The sequence below is a fragment of the Leptinotarsa decemlineata genome, unplaced genomic scaffold (genome assembly GCF_025532065.1).
Source record: "Leptinotarsa decemlineata unplaced genomic scaffold, Ldec_3_MD MMD2_tig00004839_RagTag_RagTag, whole genome shotgun sequence".
Classification (NCBI taxonomy): Eukaryota; Metazoa; Arthropoda; class Insecta; order Coleoptera; family Chrysomelidae; genus Leptinotarsa; species Leptinotarsa decemlineata.
Genome location: NW_027412612.1, coordinates 105014 through 125133, shown reverse-complemented (window position 1 = coordinate 125133; position 20120 = coordinate 105014). Strand labels below are relative to the sequence as shown.

Sequence of the window (20120 nt, the reverse complement as noted above, 5' to 3'; positions counted from 1 at the left end):
CCTGTTGCCTTCAAATCTGGGCTAACAATTGGAGAATATGATCATTCGGATATACTTGATATTGCAAATCTTCACAGATATCATTACCTTATTTAAAATTATATTAGGTGTCATTAATTGTAATGATCTATTACATGAAGTCTCATTCGAAGTACCTATTCGTTCAACAAGGAAGAATGATGTTTTTGCTGTCCCTAATCATCATACCAACTATGGATACTTCTCACCCATGTCAAGGTTTATGTGAGAAGTCAACCGTCTTGATTGTGACATTATACGCATTTCACTCAATACTTTTAAAAAACAGTTTAGCAACAGACTTCATTAGATAACCAGCTAGAATGATAATTTCAAGTTTATTTCATTAAAATTTTATATATTTACATCGATATATGTCTACATTTATACATACATTGAGGTTAACCCGCCATTTGTCGCTATATGAGCATTTTGCTTACATTTTTGGTAAAATTGTTGCAGTTTGGCAATGTCGATTTGAATAACTTTGCGCATACGTCTAGCTGAGTTTCTATCCTTACCTGAACGATTCGTGTTGAGCAAATTCAGTCAGTACCTGCATGCTTCATTTTTAGTTAGTCTGTTTGCATCAGCGTTACTTGTGGGAGCATTTTTCTCATCGAGCGACAAACCGCGTAGTACACATTTTTTGTTGTGAACATTTTACTCATTGAGCGAATAAGTATGTTTTGTTGTAAATATCGTTTTGAGTTTAATAATATATATATATATATATATATATATATATATATATATATATATATATATATATATATATATATATATATATATATATATATATATATATATAATGAGTACAAATGGCTTATGGTGAGTTATTGATGATCAATAGCATAAATTTGTACTTATTTTATATTTCTTCTCAGAGGCTAATATTCCATGGCTCGCAGCCCGGCAGGCTGCACAAAGTAGACTATCCCAAATTTACCTCCAAAGTTGCGGGAATCAATAAGGCAACTTGCAGGCTCAGACGAAGTTCCAGTACCAACTACCAGGGATATGTCAAAGATGTATTCAGAGCCAAGAACTCCCAACAACCCCCTAGCTCTGTGTTATTAGGCTAAAACGATTTACATTCATAATGTTTTAATAATATATTATTAAGATACACTTGTTTACTGAATTATTTTGGCTAAAATACCCATACAATCGGTGAAATCCTCAATGTGAGCAAAATACTCACGCGCGACAAACCACGTTTGACAGTAGGTAGCGACAAATGACGGGTTAAGTTAGTTTTAAGAAAATACTGTATTTATATCATTAATTTTTCCTCATGGGGATTACCCGTATATATAAATAAGATTCATCAGTCGTTTTTCTTCATGATTTTTCATTGTGAAGGGGTAGAAAAATTATAGACGGAAATGTATTCGTGGTTCGGCCCAGAAACATTGATGAGACTTTTGGTAGGTTAAAACAGCATTGCCTGGTGTTGGATCACGAATGCTTTGTTTTTGGGCTCTGGTTTGAACCATTGAATAATATTAATCATGTTTACGAAAAATCAGCTAGGGTTTTTCATACTGTAAATAAATGTATCTGTCTTAATTCCAAGTTCATACACGAAGTATTATTTGAAAAGTTCATATGAGAGCAAAATCAAATAAATAGGTTTATTTCTCCAGTACCTTTGAAATTGAGAACTAGTCAGAATCTTTATCGTTAGTTTCTGAAATATGCAACCTCTCTCAAGAACGTCATATATGTGTTTGAATTAGGAAATATTATTTACAGTTTGAGGTTATTTTTCTAAAACAAAAACTCTTATTTTTTATTACTGATTGACTCCTGATTAAATACCGCGAGAGACAGGAAAAGTTTCCTCAAACTTCTGGAGGATTTCTGCAAATAGAAAATGTAGAGCGCGAAAAATTGAAGTTATAAATTTTCTATTTTTTTTATGTATATCTCTGGAACCAAAAAGTTAGAGTTGATTTTTCAGTATCATTCAACCACAATTTAATCTACTGTCCAACTCTTACTGTTTACGAGATCTTCATGCATATTGAATAGCCCGTTTTTACAGTTTCAATAAAACTCCAATTATGTACTAATCATTTTTCGTGATTCAAGCCCTCAAAAACGTTTCATGTTATTATTGAACAATGCATTGAGAGGTCACCTCAAATAACTTTTTTGGGAACAAAATCATAATATTGATAAAACAAATCTCTGGAATTGATTCCCAGATAAGTTCAATTCAATTGGGTGTATAATTGAAAAGCCAGACACTTACTGCAAATTACATAGTTTTATTTCAATGTTACAGATGGTGATCTCACATAAAAATTGCAGTCACCTTCTTTTTTGATGTGAAAAAATATGTGCTGAACAATGATTCATAGTTGAAAAATTGTGACTAGAAATTAAATATTACTTTGGTCTTAAAATTATTATCTGAAATTGATCAATAATAGTACACATAATCATGGCTAAATTTTGACAGCTTATACTTTCGTCTTGGAACCAGTAAAGATAAATATTTTGATAACAATAACACAAATATGTAAAACAGTTTTACAATTTGCCTATCCGTGTTTCCAAGATGCCACTAGATCCACAACAAAATACACTTTATATACAGAATGATGATTTTGACTACAAAAATTAATTACTGAAATGAAAGTTGAATGAAAAATGTATTTTGAAAAGCCTAACACATGACAGTTCAATCAGTTTCACTGAGGAGTTTTCAAATTTTCTTAAACTTTATTACCTGTGTAATTGAAAGTAACTTAATTGAAATGCAATTCTAATCTAATATTTTTATGGTGAAAAATGGGAGGAAATTGACAAAAACTCTTCATTATTGAGCAGATACCAGGCATTTAATTTGAAAGAAGTAAGCAGAAAAAGAGATTCAAAGGAATATACTTCATATATCTCAGTGGTAACATTATATAAGACAACATTTCAATCAATATAAAAAATTATCAAAATGGCACAGGCTGAGTCAGTTACAAAAAATTTTTATTTTCAATTTGATACAATATCAAATGTTTCGTTAAAACTATAATTTGTAACCAATTTAACCATTTGACAGTTGGTTCTAGTAGGGTACGAAAACTACCCAACATTTTCAAAAGATATAAAGTTACTAGAAAAATGTATTTTTAAATCATTCTCAACGTGAAATATTGATACTGTAATTACCTCCAAAACAATAATTTTACAATGAGTTTCGAGATAAACTAGGTACACTTGACTAAAACTAAGTAAAAGTTGTATGACAGTTAATAGTCCTATACTCTCAATAAAAAGTATAGAAGAGAAAATTCAAAAGGATCTGATATGAAAGACACATTTCTAAATTGTAAGAAGACTGTGAGCACAATGTTTGAAAGCAATCTTAGACATGCAAATGTTTCTTTCATCAGATGTCACAGAAGGTAAATGTGCAAATATTGATGTTATGCCCTCTACTGATATATTTTTATCAAACTTCACAAAATATTGTTCAAATTATTACAAAAAAAACATTTACTTGAGTTACGACTTGATTGCCTAGAATTTATTTTGAGATTCTTAAAATGTGTTAGTAGTAACTTATTCAATAAATCAATAATTGTGTATTGACACAATTATTCAATCTTTTTCACAATATAAAAAAAACTATAAATTTAAATAATATCAATAAATAGAAAATATAAATATCAAGTATATATATATATATATATATATATATATATATATATATATATATATATATATATATATATATATATAAAGTTGGGGATCTCAGCGTTATTCCATATGTATGTTTCATTATTTCAGATGGCATTATCAAGACATGTTACTGCTCCGTGTGGGGTAACTAACGTTCAATGATTCTTGAGATTTATTTTATATATTAAAATATGTTAATGATATATGAAAAGTCTTGATAATGCCCTGAGATGACGCAAAACGTCGACCTTTGAGTAGTTTACAAAGAATGATCACCTGTTGAAACAACCTAGCGGTATCCACTATTCCTTTATCCTTGAAACCTACAACCATGGACACATATTCTGACTTATTGACCTTCAGCAGCACTATGTAGCCACGTGCAAAGATGGGCAACACCTGGTGGCAGACAGCAACACATACCTTCAGAGTTAAAGTCTAGAGCCGTATATCTGTGATTTCATTCAAAAGAGCTAACATTCGCAGGAAACACCTAACACATAGCCATATAGCTATCTGCTTGAGTAACATCCAGGTCCAGAGTACAAAAACACAAGTGTGTTTGCAATGAGAAGAAAACCCACGAATATATCAAACTGCGTATACCTGACCGTGAGTTCTCTCTCCAATCTCATTACACCACAGTTATGCTGCCACATATTTATGCTCCTTCTTACATGTGTTGCCCATTCTTGATTTACGTTCTACTGTGCTATGTATAACGAAACTAAAAAATCAAAAAGAAAAACATATCACCCCCTATTCCAAATTTTCCTCCTTGATTTTTCATTCTATTCCATTGTTTTATTTTATTAGTTTTTACATGTTTTCATATAAATTCAATTTTTTCATTCATCGTCACAATAGTAAGTAGAAAAAGGTTTCAGTTGTCCTAAAGAAGGCAATAAACATTGTTAAAAGCTCGACATATACCAGAGTGAACAAACCATTTGTTATTAAATGCAACTTCAAGAATTATCCGGGTGTTCATCCACATTTGAAGAAAATGTCAGCATTTTGCCATCATCTCGATATTATCAAGATTTGTTACTGCTCCTACTTCATGAAGAGGGCCATATATCTACAGTGAAACCCATTTAAAATTCAAGAAGTCTAATAGAACACCAAATTTCATGAATGAGTCTTTATTTTCAAGGTCAATGAAATGCGTTCCTCTTTGAAAAAATTATATGAATATTATTGATTATCCCAAAAACGTATGTGAATTTCTGGAGCTTCAACTAGCATTTCCTAATATGACTAATAACCAGTCCATGAAAAGCTTATTGTTAAATCATCTGAAATGGAACTTTCAACAGGTGATGTTCGACTGTATTGCTAAATATGCGCCAAACTGACTGAGGCACCAGTCAATCTAATAATAACACTGATGATCTTCAAACATGACTCAACCTCTGACGGAAGCACCAAACTCATATGAATGTTCGAAATAGATATACACAGTTATAATCTTCATGCAGTCATTGTTCACTGTGGTTTTGGCGTTGAATCTGGTCATTATTATGCATTGGTCAAAGACGAAACGGACTGGTTTAAATTTGACGATAGTCGTGTCACTAAGTGTTCTGGCGATGCATTGAATTTAGTGGAGCCACTGGAGACACCCTAGATTTTGTTTTATGAGAAAGAGGATATCGGCAGATCAAGATCTTCAGATGATGTGGTACTGCAGGTTTTTCCAGGTGTTCCTGCAGCTGAACAAGCAAATGCGCCCGGAGCGCCAATTAATTTTTGTTGTTTTATAGTTTCATGATTTGTATTTTAGAAATATTTACGTTAATAGGTATTAAAAACTAAAACCAAAATTCTGACTACTCCACTGGATTCAGCAGGTTTTAGATTTATCACTGTTCAGAATTTCATCGAAATCTGTTCATCATTGAAAAAGTTAAAAGTATAGAATGTTTGAAACATCAAACTTTCTTAACTCATAACGTTTTTAGTAGGTTTTGATGAAATTATGAAAATGATAAAACAAAAACTAGAGTAATCAGAATTTTGATGTAAACTCTAAAATGAAATATGTGGGATAAATAAATGGCATATTTTTCGAATTTTATTCTCTTATATTTTTTTTTAAGGAGGCATTCAGATGTAATTCTGACATAAATGATAATTATTCACGTGAATCCAGTGCTGTCAGAATCAAAATATCGCTAATACTTTTTTTTTTATTTTCGACATTGAAAAATAAAAGTGGGTTCTGAAAACGTAGACTCATTCATAAAATTTGGTGTTCTAGTAGACTTCTTGAATGTCTTGAAAAAAAACCAATCGGTTGAAATATATGTTTTATTTATAAGATTGCTTCCAGTTTAAATGGGTCTACTATATATATATGTATATATATATATATATATATATATATATATATATATATATATATATATATATATATATATATATATATATATATAAATAGATAAGTACTCTTTGATCATTCCCATATTGATTTCAATTTAAGAGCCACCGGTATACAGCTGTTTCAGCCTATTGGGCATCGTCAGTACCGGGCAGGCGGTCCTCGATTGAAGACAAAATAGGCTGAAACAGCTGTATACCGGTGGCTCTTAAATTGAAATCAATATGGGAATGATCAAAGAGTACTTATCTATTTATTTTTTGATTTTCATGGAATTATTTTCCAGCAGCTTGACTGCATTAACCTTTCTAGATTTTATATATATATATATATATATATATATATATATATAAAAGGAGAATAGCACAAAATTAGTCAAAAAATTCATTCTAAATTCACCTGAAGTAAAATAGTTAAGAAAAAGAACAACTTAAATTGAAAGGGGTAGATTTTTAGGAGAGACTAATTTCTGGGCACGAACGGTTTTGGCTAACTACTTCTCCATCTTCATTCAAAAAAATGTGTGACTTATTTTTGAATTATGTTCTTCCTTTCTTTGGAAGATTCCACTTTTTTGTATGAAAATGGAGAAGTAGAAATCCAAAACCTTTCTTCTGCAAAGAACAACTTATTTAATAAAAAGAACATTAACATTTCAAAATATTTCATATATTTATATATATTTTATATATTTCCCTCATATAATATCTTTTCTTAATATCAATAAAGGATAATAATGACAAGGTAACGTTTTTTTTGACAATGTTTCGTGGTGCATTTCATTAGTTCAGACTTCCATTAATGAATCGAAGAGGTGTTTTGTATGAAAGTGTATAAATTATAAAATATTTGCAAAGTGCTTTCGACTTTCGCCATCATCAGTGCTCACTTGTCAGGCAACAGGAAGTATCAAAAACGAGTACATAGCACATTAATATTTGATTTATATAAAACAAAATAGGCTGATAGCCAAGAAAATGCATTTTTGGATTGAAGCCATGTGGTTCAGTGAAAGTATTATCTGAAAGATAATATACAAAAAGATAGATAATTTACAAAAAGTATTTCCTTGGCTACCTGCCTATTTTGTTTTATATAAATCAAATATTATAAATGTGCTATGTACTCGTTTTCGATACTTCATGTTGCCTGACAAGTGAGCATTGATGATGATGAAAGTCGAAAGTGTATAATTTTATAATTATACACTTTCATAAAAAAAACCTATTTATTCGGACTTCCATTGTCTAATATGATATAAATTGATATGAAATACCTGAAAGAACCTGTAAAAAAATTAAAAAAGATTAGCTGAGAAAGAAAAATTATATTAAGCAAAAAACTGAAATCACAATGAATTAAAATACAAGCAACAACCAAAAAATCAAAAAAATTATCTATTAGCTCGAGATGAAACCAGCAAATCAGGAATAGCAGAGCATGTTTGGACTCATCTACATAACATCAAGTGGGCTCAAGCTGAAATCATCCACAAGGAAGAACACTGGATTAGGAGAAAATTCAAAGAAGCCGCATATATGTTGTCCAACAACGCATTTGGCCAAGCTAGCGTAGAGATACGCAACATATGGAAACCTCTAATCAAGCAGAACACGACTAACTCCCGCCAAACGGTCAGATTCCGCTAAAACCGATAAAGCGGAGAGAGGGAAAAGGGGATAAGTGAAAGCACTCGAATGACCTATAAATAGTCAGATCTCGGAGGAATAAGTCCAGTTATCACCCGAAGATGATTGTGGATACTAACAATCGAAACGTCGTGAAGTAACTTGGTTTGGAATCTTTTAATTTTCAATTTTCATTTCTTGTTAATATACTTTTTTTTTATTTCATCTCGTGTTAATAGTTTTTTTTGGTATTGCTTGTATTTCAATTCATTGTATTTTCAGTTATTTGCTTAATATAATTGTTATTTTTCAGCTGATCTTTTTTAATTTTTTTTATTCAGGTATTTCAAATCAACTTATATCATATTAGACAATGAAAGTCCGAACTAATGAAATGCGACAAGGTAATGTTTTGGTATGAGATAAAATATCTGGTGATCACCTGACAATTGAGATTCTTTTTATTATATTTTCTACTTATGTTCGTGTCTTCCAACATCACACTGTGAACTTATTACATTCCAATAGTTTGAAACCATTAATGTATGATATTTTCTAGGCAAACATTTTTTTGGAGCTTCCATTTTGTTTTCTGGTTTCGTATGAATTTGTTACTGTCATTCTATACCCACTTCAAACTTTTCTAATGATCAGACATGTTAATTATGTGTTGGATGAATTATTGTGTATGACAACCACTAAGAGAACTACAGTGTTCGTACTTCCAAGTAGTTCTTCTCATACCGTTATCCTAGAGAAAAACCTTCTTCAAAACTCATTTCAACACTGGTTTCTATGGGCTGTGATAACTTTTCATCATTACATTTAGAGACTTGTAAACGATTCTTACACCAAACAAAGATCACAGTTTGATATGGTAGTTGATAGAATATGCCAATAGTCAATCTTAAGTAATATTATTTCAATTTTGGTAAATAACAATGGATTTGGTTCCAGAAATGACAATGTTTCTTATAAGGATGGTTGTTGACTAATTTTGTGAATTCTTGAAATAAATAATATATCTTGAACTAATTCCATAAATAATGATATAAATGGTCATAATAAAATATTCAAACAAATCATTCATGACTAAAGAAAAACATTTCATAATTACAAACTGATTTCTCAGAACCTGATATAAAACTTTGTTCACCAAAGCATTTAGCATTTTTTTTATTTTTGTGGAAAAGTGTTAATATGAGAAAATAGAAAAAAGTCGAAAATTAATATAGTTGAATATTGATTGTTTTCTTATAATATTATAAAAAACTATCACAACATAATATAAAATAACGTAAACAGAATCAGGGTCAATTCGATGATATTTTTTTGTGTTTGAAATCCAGTTTGTGACACAAAAAGCCAATCTTTATTTTACAAAAGTCACAAATTCACAAAAAAGCAGGTGAAATAAAATGAAAATAGTCTTAAGTATTTATAAAGTTCCACATATATCTGAATATTTTATCAGCCACATATTAATAATACCAAAAATATCAACGATTTGATTGGTGATGTTCCCCGACTATCTTCTATTTCACCCTTCTGCTTAAGACACTGATTAGAGAAAATAAATAAACTCGCTCAAAGATCTTGTCAAAAATATTAAACTGAACTAAATATATAAGAACATTACTGTATTTCTTACATAGAGGTTACATAACCAAACACTTGCGCTGCCGTCTTTTCTGAGGTTCAGGTCTCAAAACAGCTCGAACTGCTTCATCAAAAACTTGTTTCAGCCCTCTTTGAGTTAAAGCTGAACATTCCATATATTTCACTGCTCTTATTTTATTTGACAGTTTCTGACCCTGCTCCCTTTTAATAGGACATAAACCTTGATCAGCCAATGAATTGAGAGTTTCTCTATCATCTCTTAAATCTATTTTTGTACCTAGAACAAACAATTCAACATAATAAAATAGCAAACGAAAATGACAAGTATTACACACTATTCTGCAGAAATGTTCTACAGAAAATGTTGAACAAAAGTTCTTGAGGCCGAATTTTCTAGTTTATAATGACTATGTGGCAGATGTTGAGTTATTCTTACAACAACATTGACTGAAGCCTAGTATTAGCTTTGTTGACTTGGGTGGTACAACAGATAGTTGTTACACCAGAAAACACTTTTAACAATATAAGAGAATTAGTAATTTTGAACAACAAGGTCACTCACAAATCCTTACGTAAATAGATGTAGGCATGTGTGGAGTTTTTGACCATGTGAGGTTCAAAATTATCAATTAGTGGTAAGTTCTGAAAATGGGAATGAAAAATAAAAGATTTCTGCCAACTTTCAGACAATTTGAAAAAAATCTCTTATAAGATTAGTGAGAGTTTTGTACCATACTATGAATCTCTTAAACATAAACTTTTTTCCCATATGGAAGAGAGGATTTTCTATTAAAAGTTATAAATTTATATAAATATCTCCAATAATTATGTTAGATACAAAAATATTGTATGAAGACGCACAACTACTGCAGGAAAATCTGAAAATGGTGCCTGTGCGACCGTGCCGATTTACGTTAGATTTAAACGACTATTGAATATATTCATTCGAGAAAAGTGTTTCAGAAGGGTTGCATAGATATATAGAAATACGAGCGACTTGCCCCGGCGACGCACGGGTGCAATGCTAATACCCAAATATAAACTCACCCAGCGAAAATTTAAGGGCATGGAAACAGTGATAAAAAAGTAACTTAATTTTATTATGAACGCGCCTTGTTCCCCGCAGCTGGCGCCCCAATTGGAATATTCAACGTTCCTTTCTTATTGCACATCTGCAACATAAAACGAACCTAAATACAAAATTTCAACCTCCGAAAATGTAGCGGTATGGAGAAACATTGATGAAAAACTAATTTTCACATGTAAACGCTCCCCTCTTATCCCCAGTGGGGACCCCCACTTGGAAAATTTCAAAATCCTACAACATCTACAACATAAAACGCCGCCGAAAATATAGCGGTGCGGAGAAACAGTGATGAAAAAGTGATTTTCAAATGTAAAGAGAAGACAAGGAAAATATAAATCTATTTACATGATAAATTCCTAAACATCGACTCATTACGTATTCAAAAAAACACAATGGGAGATTTCCACTTGAAAGTTTACAAAACCGCGACACATTTTTCGCTATACCGCAATAGAATACAATACAAAAGAATAAAAGAGCACAGAAGTAGTTTTTTGAATAGGCAGACTAATTCAATATTTGGGAACCATCTTTTGACAGAGGGGCACAATTTCAATCACAATTATGATGTATTACATTTTAAAGAGAAAGGTTCAAAACTCAACCTTTTGGAATGTTTAGAAATTAATTGATTGATTTTAGTTGTTCCCCTTTATTGAATTTAGTTTGCAATGAGGAAATTAGTAATTAGGACAGATTTTAAAAGTAGGTGAAATGATGGCTCAGGTAAAAACTTTTCTTTCCCAAAAATTATTCTCTCCTGAAAATATTCACTTTCAATTCAAACAAGATTCCATGGCTAGGATTTAATCAAATAAGCGAATGAATGTCATGTAATTTTATAAATGAATCGAGTGCATCATCCTATGTTATCCAGATTGGTGTTGAAGAGGCGATAAGGCAAGTGTCTTATGGCGAAACATCGGATGTCCACCAGTGAGGATGACAGTGTTCCATGTAAGTGAAATTTTACCCTTTCTTTTATTATATTGTTTTACTACACACATTCACAGAATCGCTATCCTGTGAATATCTGATTCAATTCTGTAACGAGTGTTCGGAATACAAACTGAATGGAGAAAAGTGTTTTTTTTTATAATTCAGAGTTCATATGAAAGTGTTTCGAAAGTATTTTTCTTTCGTGTAATTCAATGTTTATATGCAAGTAGGTGTTTCAAGAGGGCTTTTTCTTCCAGTTTGTGTCTAAAAGTTACTTTTTTGCATGATGTACGTATCTTTGTATGGAGTTGATTTTTTGAAATTGATTGCTTCCTTCCTTTCTTTCGAAGATTCCCACATTTTTTTGTATACAGATAGAGAAGTAGAAAACCACAACCTTTCTTTCCTAAAAATAACCCCTTTCAATTCAAACAAGATTCCTATGGATGGGGTTTGATCAAATAAGCCAATGAATTTCATTGGGTACTGTCATCGATGACATTTCTGACATGACGTCGTAATTTCATGAATGAATTGAGTACTGCATCTTATATTATTATCCAGATTGGTGAAGAGGCGATAAGGCAATTCTCATATGCTGAAACAGCATAAGAGACTTGCATAATTTTATTCAGATTTGGTGCTGAAGAGCCGATAAGGCAAGTGTCTTAAGGTGAAACATTAGATGTCTACCAGTAAGGATGACAGTGTTCCATGTAAGTGAAATTTTACCTCTTTCATTTACTATATTGTGTAGATTCTTACATTTTTTGTATAAGAATGGAAGAAGTAGAAAGCCAAAACTGTTTTTCCCAAAAATTAATCTCTCCTAAAAATACACCCCTTTGTAGTGTTCAAAAATGTGTTTTTCCTTTAAATCGATTTATCTGGCCAAATTTGAAGCCAAATAATGTTATTTGTGAAATTCAGTAAAACAAAAGGTAACCAGCCGATGGTGATACCAAGTTTATTTCCCCGGTATCTTTGGACTAAGAACATGTCAGAACTTCAATTATTGGTTTCTGTTATATGTGACTTCTCTCAAGAACATTATTTGAGCTTTCAATTAGGAAAGGTAAATTGTTGTTAAATTGATTTTTCTACATAATACAGCAAACCAGTAAAATTAATGTCTCTAAAGAGAAACATTTCAAATTATGTACCCTTGAACATAACTTGTTTGCATAAATTACTCAATTTTGACATAATCATTATCTAAGAATAGATGGAATGTATGAATAAGTTATGAATAATAACAATCAATGATTTGTCAGTCAATACCCAGAGTAAATCATCTGATTAATAAAAAAATTTACAAAATGGGCACCAATTATTTGTTAATGTACCCTTTTCTTTTATTCTATTATAATTATTTGAATTATTAACTGCAACATTCATTAAGGGTAAGTTATTTATTCTTAATTCAAAATTTCCACAAATTCTATTTTTTTGTTTAGATAGCATGTAAACGGTTTTTGCAGAGTTCACCTCAAGTTTATTATGTGCAGACCAATTTGAGTATTTAGAGAGATCTTCATTAACTGTGTTCTCCAAAAAATGTTAATCATATCCACTGTACAAAAGGACCGTGTCATCGGCGAACGGGAAATACCTTCCCTTAAGCCCGGCCTGCCTCAGTGACAGTACCATCAGTGTATAGAAGAGGGGTCCCAAAACGGATCCCTGTGGTACGCCACAATTATTTTTTATATGCTCACTCATGCTCTTACCAACAGCGACAAACTGGGATCTTTCCTTTAAAATTTTCTCAATGAGAGAATAAGTTTTGCCTCTTATACCCATGCAACATAGTTTGTTCAGAAGAACAGTATGGTCAACAACGTCAAATGCCTTTCTTAAATCAATAAACACTGCAATAACCATTCTTTTTTTATCCAATTCTGATGTAATATTATGAATGAAATCTATTGTGTCGCTTAGAGTGCTGCTACCCTTGATAAAACCATACTGATACTCATCAAATCCCACATAATGATCAACAAAGTCCATTATTCTTGTCTTTATCATAGTTTCAATAATTTTAGAGAATGAGCACACAATTGTTATAAGTCTATAATTTTCTAAGTTTTTGTTATCACCACCCTTAAATATTGGTATTACTTTTCCAGTCTTCAGTATCTCAGGAAATATCCCCGCTTTGAAAATATCGTTTATCAAATTAACGAGTATGGAAATGACATTTTGTTCAATTAATATTATGTCTTTAACGGATATGTTGTCGTGCCCTGCTGCAGGGTTTTTATTGAGTGCAACTATGACTTCAGATACCTCTTTAGCATTGGTTTCCTTTAGGAGTACTGAGTTGCCACACGATAGTTCCTCAAAATCTACACTTTCTATATTAATATCTATATTGGAAATAATTGATTGACCTATGCTAGTAAAGTACCTGTTGAACATATTTGCCACCTCTTGAGGCTCAGTGATAGTTCTATCATCTGTAACTAATTTAATTGACTCGTTTTTTTCCTTTTTATATTTATTATCGAGTTTATTACACTCCATTGTTTTTTTTCATTGTTATCTGCTTTTTGCCATTCTGCTTTGATATGAATTGATTTTTGTTTCCCTATCTCATTGGTAACTTTATTTTTGAATACTTTAAGTCCATCCACAATTTATTTATATTTTCAGATTTGGATTTGTTCCTTTTATTTTTTTATATATACTATCTCGCTCTTTTATTAAGTTCAATAGATCATAGGTCATTTAATCATTCCCTTTGCGATGTTTTAATTTTATCTTATAACTAGAACCTTCTTAACATGCATTTATTACCTTTGTTAGCATATCCATTGTGTCAATGAATTCACAATTTTGTGACGTGTCCCTAAATTTTTGTTTGAATAAATCTTGCTCAACTACACTAAAGTTTGTTGGTATCTTTGGTTTATAGATACAGGCTCAATATCTACATTGATATTTAATGGCTTATGATCACCCAGAGCATAGTTGTATATTGTATCACTTAATATTTTTATTAACCAGGACATGATCCAATAGAGAATTCGTTTTGCTTGTTTGTCTAGTCGCATTATTCTGGTAAACTATGTTACATACTCTAAAACCACTCATCAATATATTCTTTTGTTTCCTCTAAATCTGCATTCAGGAGATTGACATTCATATCTCCTAGTACAATAGTTTTATTCTTTTTCTTACATAATATATTCTAAAATATATCGATAAATTCCCTAAACTGATATTTAGGTGGTCTATTCGTACCATATATTTGCAGCTTTAAAGATTTTAACGAAATTGTCATTACATTATATTGATCAAAACCATCAATTTTTTCTATCACACTGAAATCAATATGTTCACAAATATATACCAAAACACCTCCAGCTCTTCCTTCTCTGCAGGAATGAACAGCCACAAATCCATCTAGATCAAAAAATTGAACTTCATTGTCAGATAGCCACGTCTCCGTCAATACCAAGATATCACAGCCATTTGTTTTTATAAAACAATGTAGTTCGTCCAACTTATTACGCAAACTTTGCATATTAGCATAGCAAATAAGAAGTTTATTTGCCAGTCTAAGAACTAGTTTTTAAGGTTGTCTTCGTCATTAATCAAGTTAACTTTGCTACCTTAATCCTTCTTCAGGAAAATGTTTCCATCCTTGACCCAGTTAAACCTGAAATTGTGTTCCTTTCTGAAATTCATGGCCTTTTTATATAGCTCCTATTTTCTCTTTGTAAGGTCATGGTCAACGTATATAGGTTCAATCGAAGGGTTATCGAAACCAAGATCTTCGGTAGTAATTCTCTTTTTTCTGGTAACTTGCCAAAATTTCTCTTTACTTTGTTGATTTTCAAAACAGACCTTTATTGGTGCTGGATATTTGGATCCTTTCCCAAGCCTATATATTCTAATATTTTTATTTTCCATCTGTATACTACCCATTTTTTTCACGATCTCCATTAGGTTTTCTACACTTTAAGTTTTTCTCATTTTTCATGATGACCTTCTACAAAGTAGTAATAACAAACGATTTATTAAACTTATTTTGATCATTTAACAGATGAAAAGTATAATGAAAAGTGGTTCAATAGGCAAAAGAGAAAAACACATGTGAATGTGTGAAAAAGTAACTCGTATTGAAATCTTTAGAAAATCTTTGCAAGTGTAACTAAATATAATGACGCTTTTTGCAGTAACGACATGCAAATTTTTTCATTTGAAGCTAAACAAGAATAGCCTTTTATCAATTTTTTTTAAATTGTGCAATTACATTTGAGTATTCCAGTGACTATGAGGAATGACTATAACTGGCAAGGGTTGCCAAAAGTTGACATTTATTGGAAAGAACTGAGATAAATTGATCATAAGTTGAAAATTCTTGAGGGAAATTAATTTGTAATGCTGACATGCTGTTGTCACTCCTTTTTGGTTCAAAAATCTTCTTTGTTGACATAAAATAAGTGACCATAGGATCCCAACTAACTGTGAGTTGCTTAAGATATTTCATAAAATACATATGGAATTGTATTCATCTAAAAACATTCTTGAACTTTTTTTATTTACGTCATATCGGCATATCGATCAATGACTTAAGATGATGATCAACTGTGATTCCATTATTTTGATACGAGTTACAAAGCAAATTTCAAACAATATATATAATTATCGGTTGTTTCAGAGTGTTTGATCTATGGCAGTTTTCACAGTACCAGACAAAGAGCCATTAAGATACCTCAATTTTGTTCTTTTTGGAGTTATTAATTATTTATGAATCAGTGCCTTGAAAGCGTCGTGTAAGTAAAACCAATTTTTTTAAATATTTTATTTGAAATATTCATTTCTCCCCCTTATTATTAATATCGAAAAAGCACCCTAACTTTCAATTGAAAATTCCCACATCAAAATATTTTTTTGTCAGTATGCTTCTTGTTCGTTGAAATCTCTCTCTGATTGTGTGAAAAAATATACATTACAAATCTTCCCAGAAAAGGCAAAAAAACGAAAAAACTGGATTCCAAAAAATTTGTTATTTGTTTTGATCATTAAGTAAAATTTAGAACTACATATTTATAAAAATGTAAGAATCCATGTTACATTGATAAACAAAAAAATCGAATCTTATAACATAGAGATTGCAAAAAATATGTAAAAATAGTTTATTTTCTATATATCAAAGATGGAATTCAAAGGGGATTTTATTTAAATTCTAATCACTTATATTAGTTTTTGTCTCTTTGATTAGATTTCTCCTTCGTTAGATTCGACAAACCTTTCCAATTTTAGCAGATCTTCGAATTCTTCAAGACCATCATTGTCTATGTCTCCAATATTTTTTCCAGTCTGCATTGGTTCTTCATCCACAATTTCATGTGAATAATTAACTTATTCATAGGTTTTTTCTTCAAAATTAGAGCATTTTTCAGAACAATGACAAATTGAGCAGAAATTTGTGTATTTCAAACCATGTTTTTGGTAGCCACATTTTACCATCTACCACTCAACATCAACAAAACAGTGTTAATGAAATTCTCATTAGGTAATAGGAATGACCCTCTTAGTATATTTAAATATAACGATCTGGAGGTTACATCTTGCCCAACAACAAAAATACTTGGTCTCACTGTAGATCACAGACTTACGTGGAATCCACATATTGACCTACTCTGCGATAAATTGAAAAAAAATTGCTACGCACTAAGATTCATGCGAAATCACTGCAGCAAGGAAGTTCTGCTCAGCCTGTACTATGCGACCATCAATTCTCATATAAGAACGGAATTCTAAATTGGGGGAAGGGATCTTCTGCACAAAGAGTTTTTATACTCCAAAAATATGCTATCCGAATAATTGATGATCTAGAATGGCAACAGTCATGTAGAGATTCCTTCAAGAAATTGAGAATTCTCACTCTTGCTGGGTTGTATATATATATGAATCATGTATTTATGTGTTCAAAAATATATCTTCATTTGAAGCGAATCGAGAAAATCATGGCTACTCAACTCGATCAAAAAATTTTTTGGTAACTGCTGCACATCGGACTGCACTTTTTCAGAAAAGTTATCTATACCTTGGCCCAAAATTTTTCAATAAGTTGGACGGCACAGTGAGAGAATCTCCTAATATTTCGATTTTTAAAGCACGATTGAAAGCCTATCTCATCCAAAAAAACTGCTACACCATCAATGAATTTTTTGCAAATCAATAATTCTTCACTCTAGACGGGCAGCTATTAGTAAACAATTTACCCTCTCATATGTATGTTGACTATAAATGTTATAAATTTGTATTGTAATATATTTATTATGTTTTACACCCCATTTGTATGTTAGACGGTAAATGTTTTTAAATTTGTATTGTTTTATATTTAATATGTTTTACACTCCATTTTTTTAATTTGTATTGTATTATGTTTATTGTGTTTTACACACTATGGACGTCTTCCTTGTTACTGTGTACTATTTTGTGAAATAAATTTTATACTTTTTAACGAGAGAAGTTAATAAATATTATTATTATTATTATTACATCCAGTTTCACAGGTGCAGCAAATAGTTCTGAGCAATATTTCCGGAATTAATTCCTTTTCTGTGAATTTGGGCATAACGGCACGTTGATGTTGCTTCCAGCCCCAATCTGTTGTTAGTTCGTTACCCAGCCAAGTCTGAAAGTTATAATATGCCCTATAACGATGTTATTCTGCTGCATCTTCTATGAGTGGGAGATTTTCGAATATGAAAGATGATTTAATTTTGGCCAATAGATATTTTTGAAACCTATCTGTCATTTTTACATTTATAAATAGATTTAATTGCAACTTTTTTATAAAAAATATTGGCCAAATTTAAAAAAAATTATCGTCCAATAATGAATTTACCATGCTTTCTACCGAGGTCTTAATTATATTAGCATCAGCATCTTGTTTATAGGAAAATTCTTGTGACTGCAATCTTTCCATTAACATTTTCATTTTGTACTTGGTTTTCTCGTTGGATAATCTTTTTTTGCAAAAATGGTATTTTTGTATGGTTCTGATAATTGAACTCTGGAATATTATCTGAGGTTTTTCTGCGACTATGTTGAATTAGCTGCAGGTACTGTTGTCACAGTAACTTAACCTGCACATGTATTTTTATAAATGATGTTGTTAACTGCTCTGTACCTCGAATACTGACTAACGGTTTTTGCAGCTGCTGCAAAATAATGAACAGGTAATGAAATACCTTTAGACGGAACAAAGTTTGCCGGGTCTGCTACTTCATTATGAAGACAAAACAGGAATACTCACATTGTCGAACCAACGACTTCCTTGGTCCATTTTTAGGGTTTGTCCAAACATATTTCAGGTACTTATAGAAGGTTTTGAAAACAAGTTGTGGTACATTTTATTTATTTATCAGATTTTCAAAACTTTCAGGAAAATAAAAAAAAAACTATAACGTTATTATATGAACATTAGTCATCAATAAAATGCTATAAAAAATACAGGTCAATGTTGAAAATTACAATGTTGAGGGTGCTTCAACACACTTACACACTTTAACCTACTCCCTAACCATTTACGAGATCCTCATGCATAGACTAGAATTTGAGTAGCCCTTTAAACTACATTAAACTACTCACCCACTAATATCATGGGTGCATCTGGACAGTGATGTTTGATTTCAGGATACCACTTGGAAGTAACATTTTCAAATGAAGAGGGAGATGCTACGCTGAAACATATTAGGAAAACATCTGTTTGTGGATAAGAAAGAGGTCGTAATCTATCATAGTCTTCTTGTCCTGCCGTATCCCACAATCCTAAGCTTACTGATATACCATCAACTACCATGGGTGCTGAATAGTTGTCGAATCTAAAAGGTTACAAAATTGATTTGTCCTGTAATAATATTCAAGTTTCCAAGCTACAGACCCAATGAAATTGGTCAAGAAGTACCTTGGGGATCAGTATTCTAATCATTAACCAGATATATGTGTATACGACGTGTTCTGCTTATATATAAAATATACATATTTAACTTACACTGTTGGTACATATTCTCCGGGAAAGCTATCTGTAGTATATGAAATAAGCATACATGTCTTCCCAACAGTTCCATCTCCAACTACAACACATTTAATGGGCCGGCCTGAAGACATATTAACCTTTCTAGAATGAAAACATAGACGTTATGAATATGAGTATATGACTGAAATCACAACATCGAAAATCATGTAACCTAAAAATTGTGGGCAGGGCTGATTCATTACCAGTTAGACGGTATTTTTTTAAAATTCCCTATGAATATTTTGTTGGACGACAAAATTATAATGATTATTTCTTTTTTTAATAGAATAAACCATTTACTTTCTTTGACTTCACAAAACAACTATTTTTCGAAATAAAATCCAATAGATAAATAAGTGGAATTAAATTAATTCAGGGAATCATTACCACAAGGTGGAGCTGCAAAATTCAAGAACAATAAAGAAAATTGCTACGGGTAAAAGTGTGAGCACTAGCAGGAAGTGATCGATTTGTGAGCAATCATATTATTCTATTGACAAAGAGAATCAAAACATTAAATATACACGATTATTCATTTATTCCTATGACATACGCATCAAAACTCAATGACTAAACTGTTGATCCTGAGTTTATTGTCCTAGTAACAAAGCTAAAAAAACGAAAAGAAGAAGAAGAATCGACATTTTACTTGGATCGTTTGATTGGTCGTTTTTTGTTTATGTGGAAATACCAAAAATTATGTAGATTGATGGT

At 31.2% G+C, this 20120-nt stretch overlaps 1 protein-coding gene and 1 long non-coding RNA gene across 6 annotated transcripts; one reads left to right on the top strand and one right to left on the bottom strand.

Moving 5' to 3' along the window:
• Positions 1-430: 430 nt before the first annotated feature.
• On the top strand, positions 431-1149 carry LOC141484158 (uncharacterized). The gene is made up of 2 exons (XR_012466508.1): positions 431-849; positions 906-1149. It is a non-coding gene; the product is annotated as an uncharacterized lncRNA (long non-coding RNA).
• A 1125-nt stretch (positions 1150-2274) lies between these two features.
• Positions 2275-19903, bottom strand: Mtl (Rac family small GTPase Mtl). Of its 5 annotated transcripts, none has more exons than XM_023171717.2 (4): positions 19794-19903; positions 19383-19508; positions 18980-19212; positions 2275-9616 (listed from the first exon to the last, which is right to left on the bottom strand). In XM_023171717.2, exons 2-4 carry the CDS (start codon positions 19496-19498, stop codon positions 9378-9380), a joined length of 588 nt encoding a protein of 195 aa, XP_023027485.1. In that variant the 5' UTR covers positions 19499-19508; positions 19794-19903; the 3' UTR covers positions 2275-9377. The 5 variants fall into 5 exon arrangements, with proteins under 5 accessions (XP_023027485.1, XP_023027484.1, XP_023027483.1 ...); XM_023171716.2 differs by having other exon boundaries at positions 19707-19796; XM_023171715.2 differs by lacking the exon at positions 19794-19903 and adding an exon at positions 19610-19749.
• Positions 19904-20120: the final 217 nt, after the last annotated feature.

Coding starts and splice junctions, on each gene's coding strand:
- Mtl (XM_023171717.2), bottom strand. CDS start 19,498: ATGTCTTCAGGCCGGCCCATTAAATGTGTTGTAGTTGGAGATGGAACT. Junction 19,213..19,382: donor GGAGAATATGTACCAACAGT/GTAAGTTAAATA, acceptor GTAACCTTTTAG/ATTCGACAACTATTCAGCAC. Junction 9,617..18,979: donor TGCACCCATGATATTAGTGG/GTGAGTAGTTTA, acceptor TGTTTGTTCTAG/GTACAAAAATAGATTTAAGA.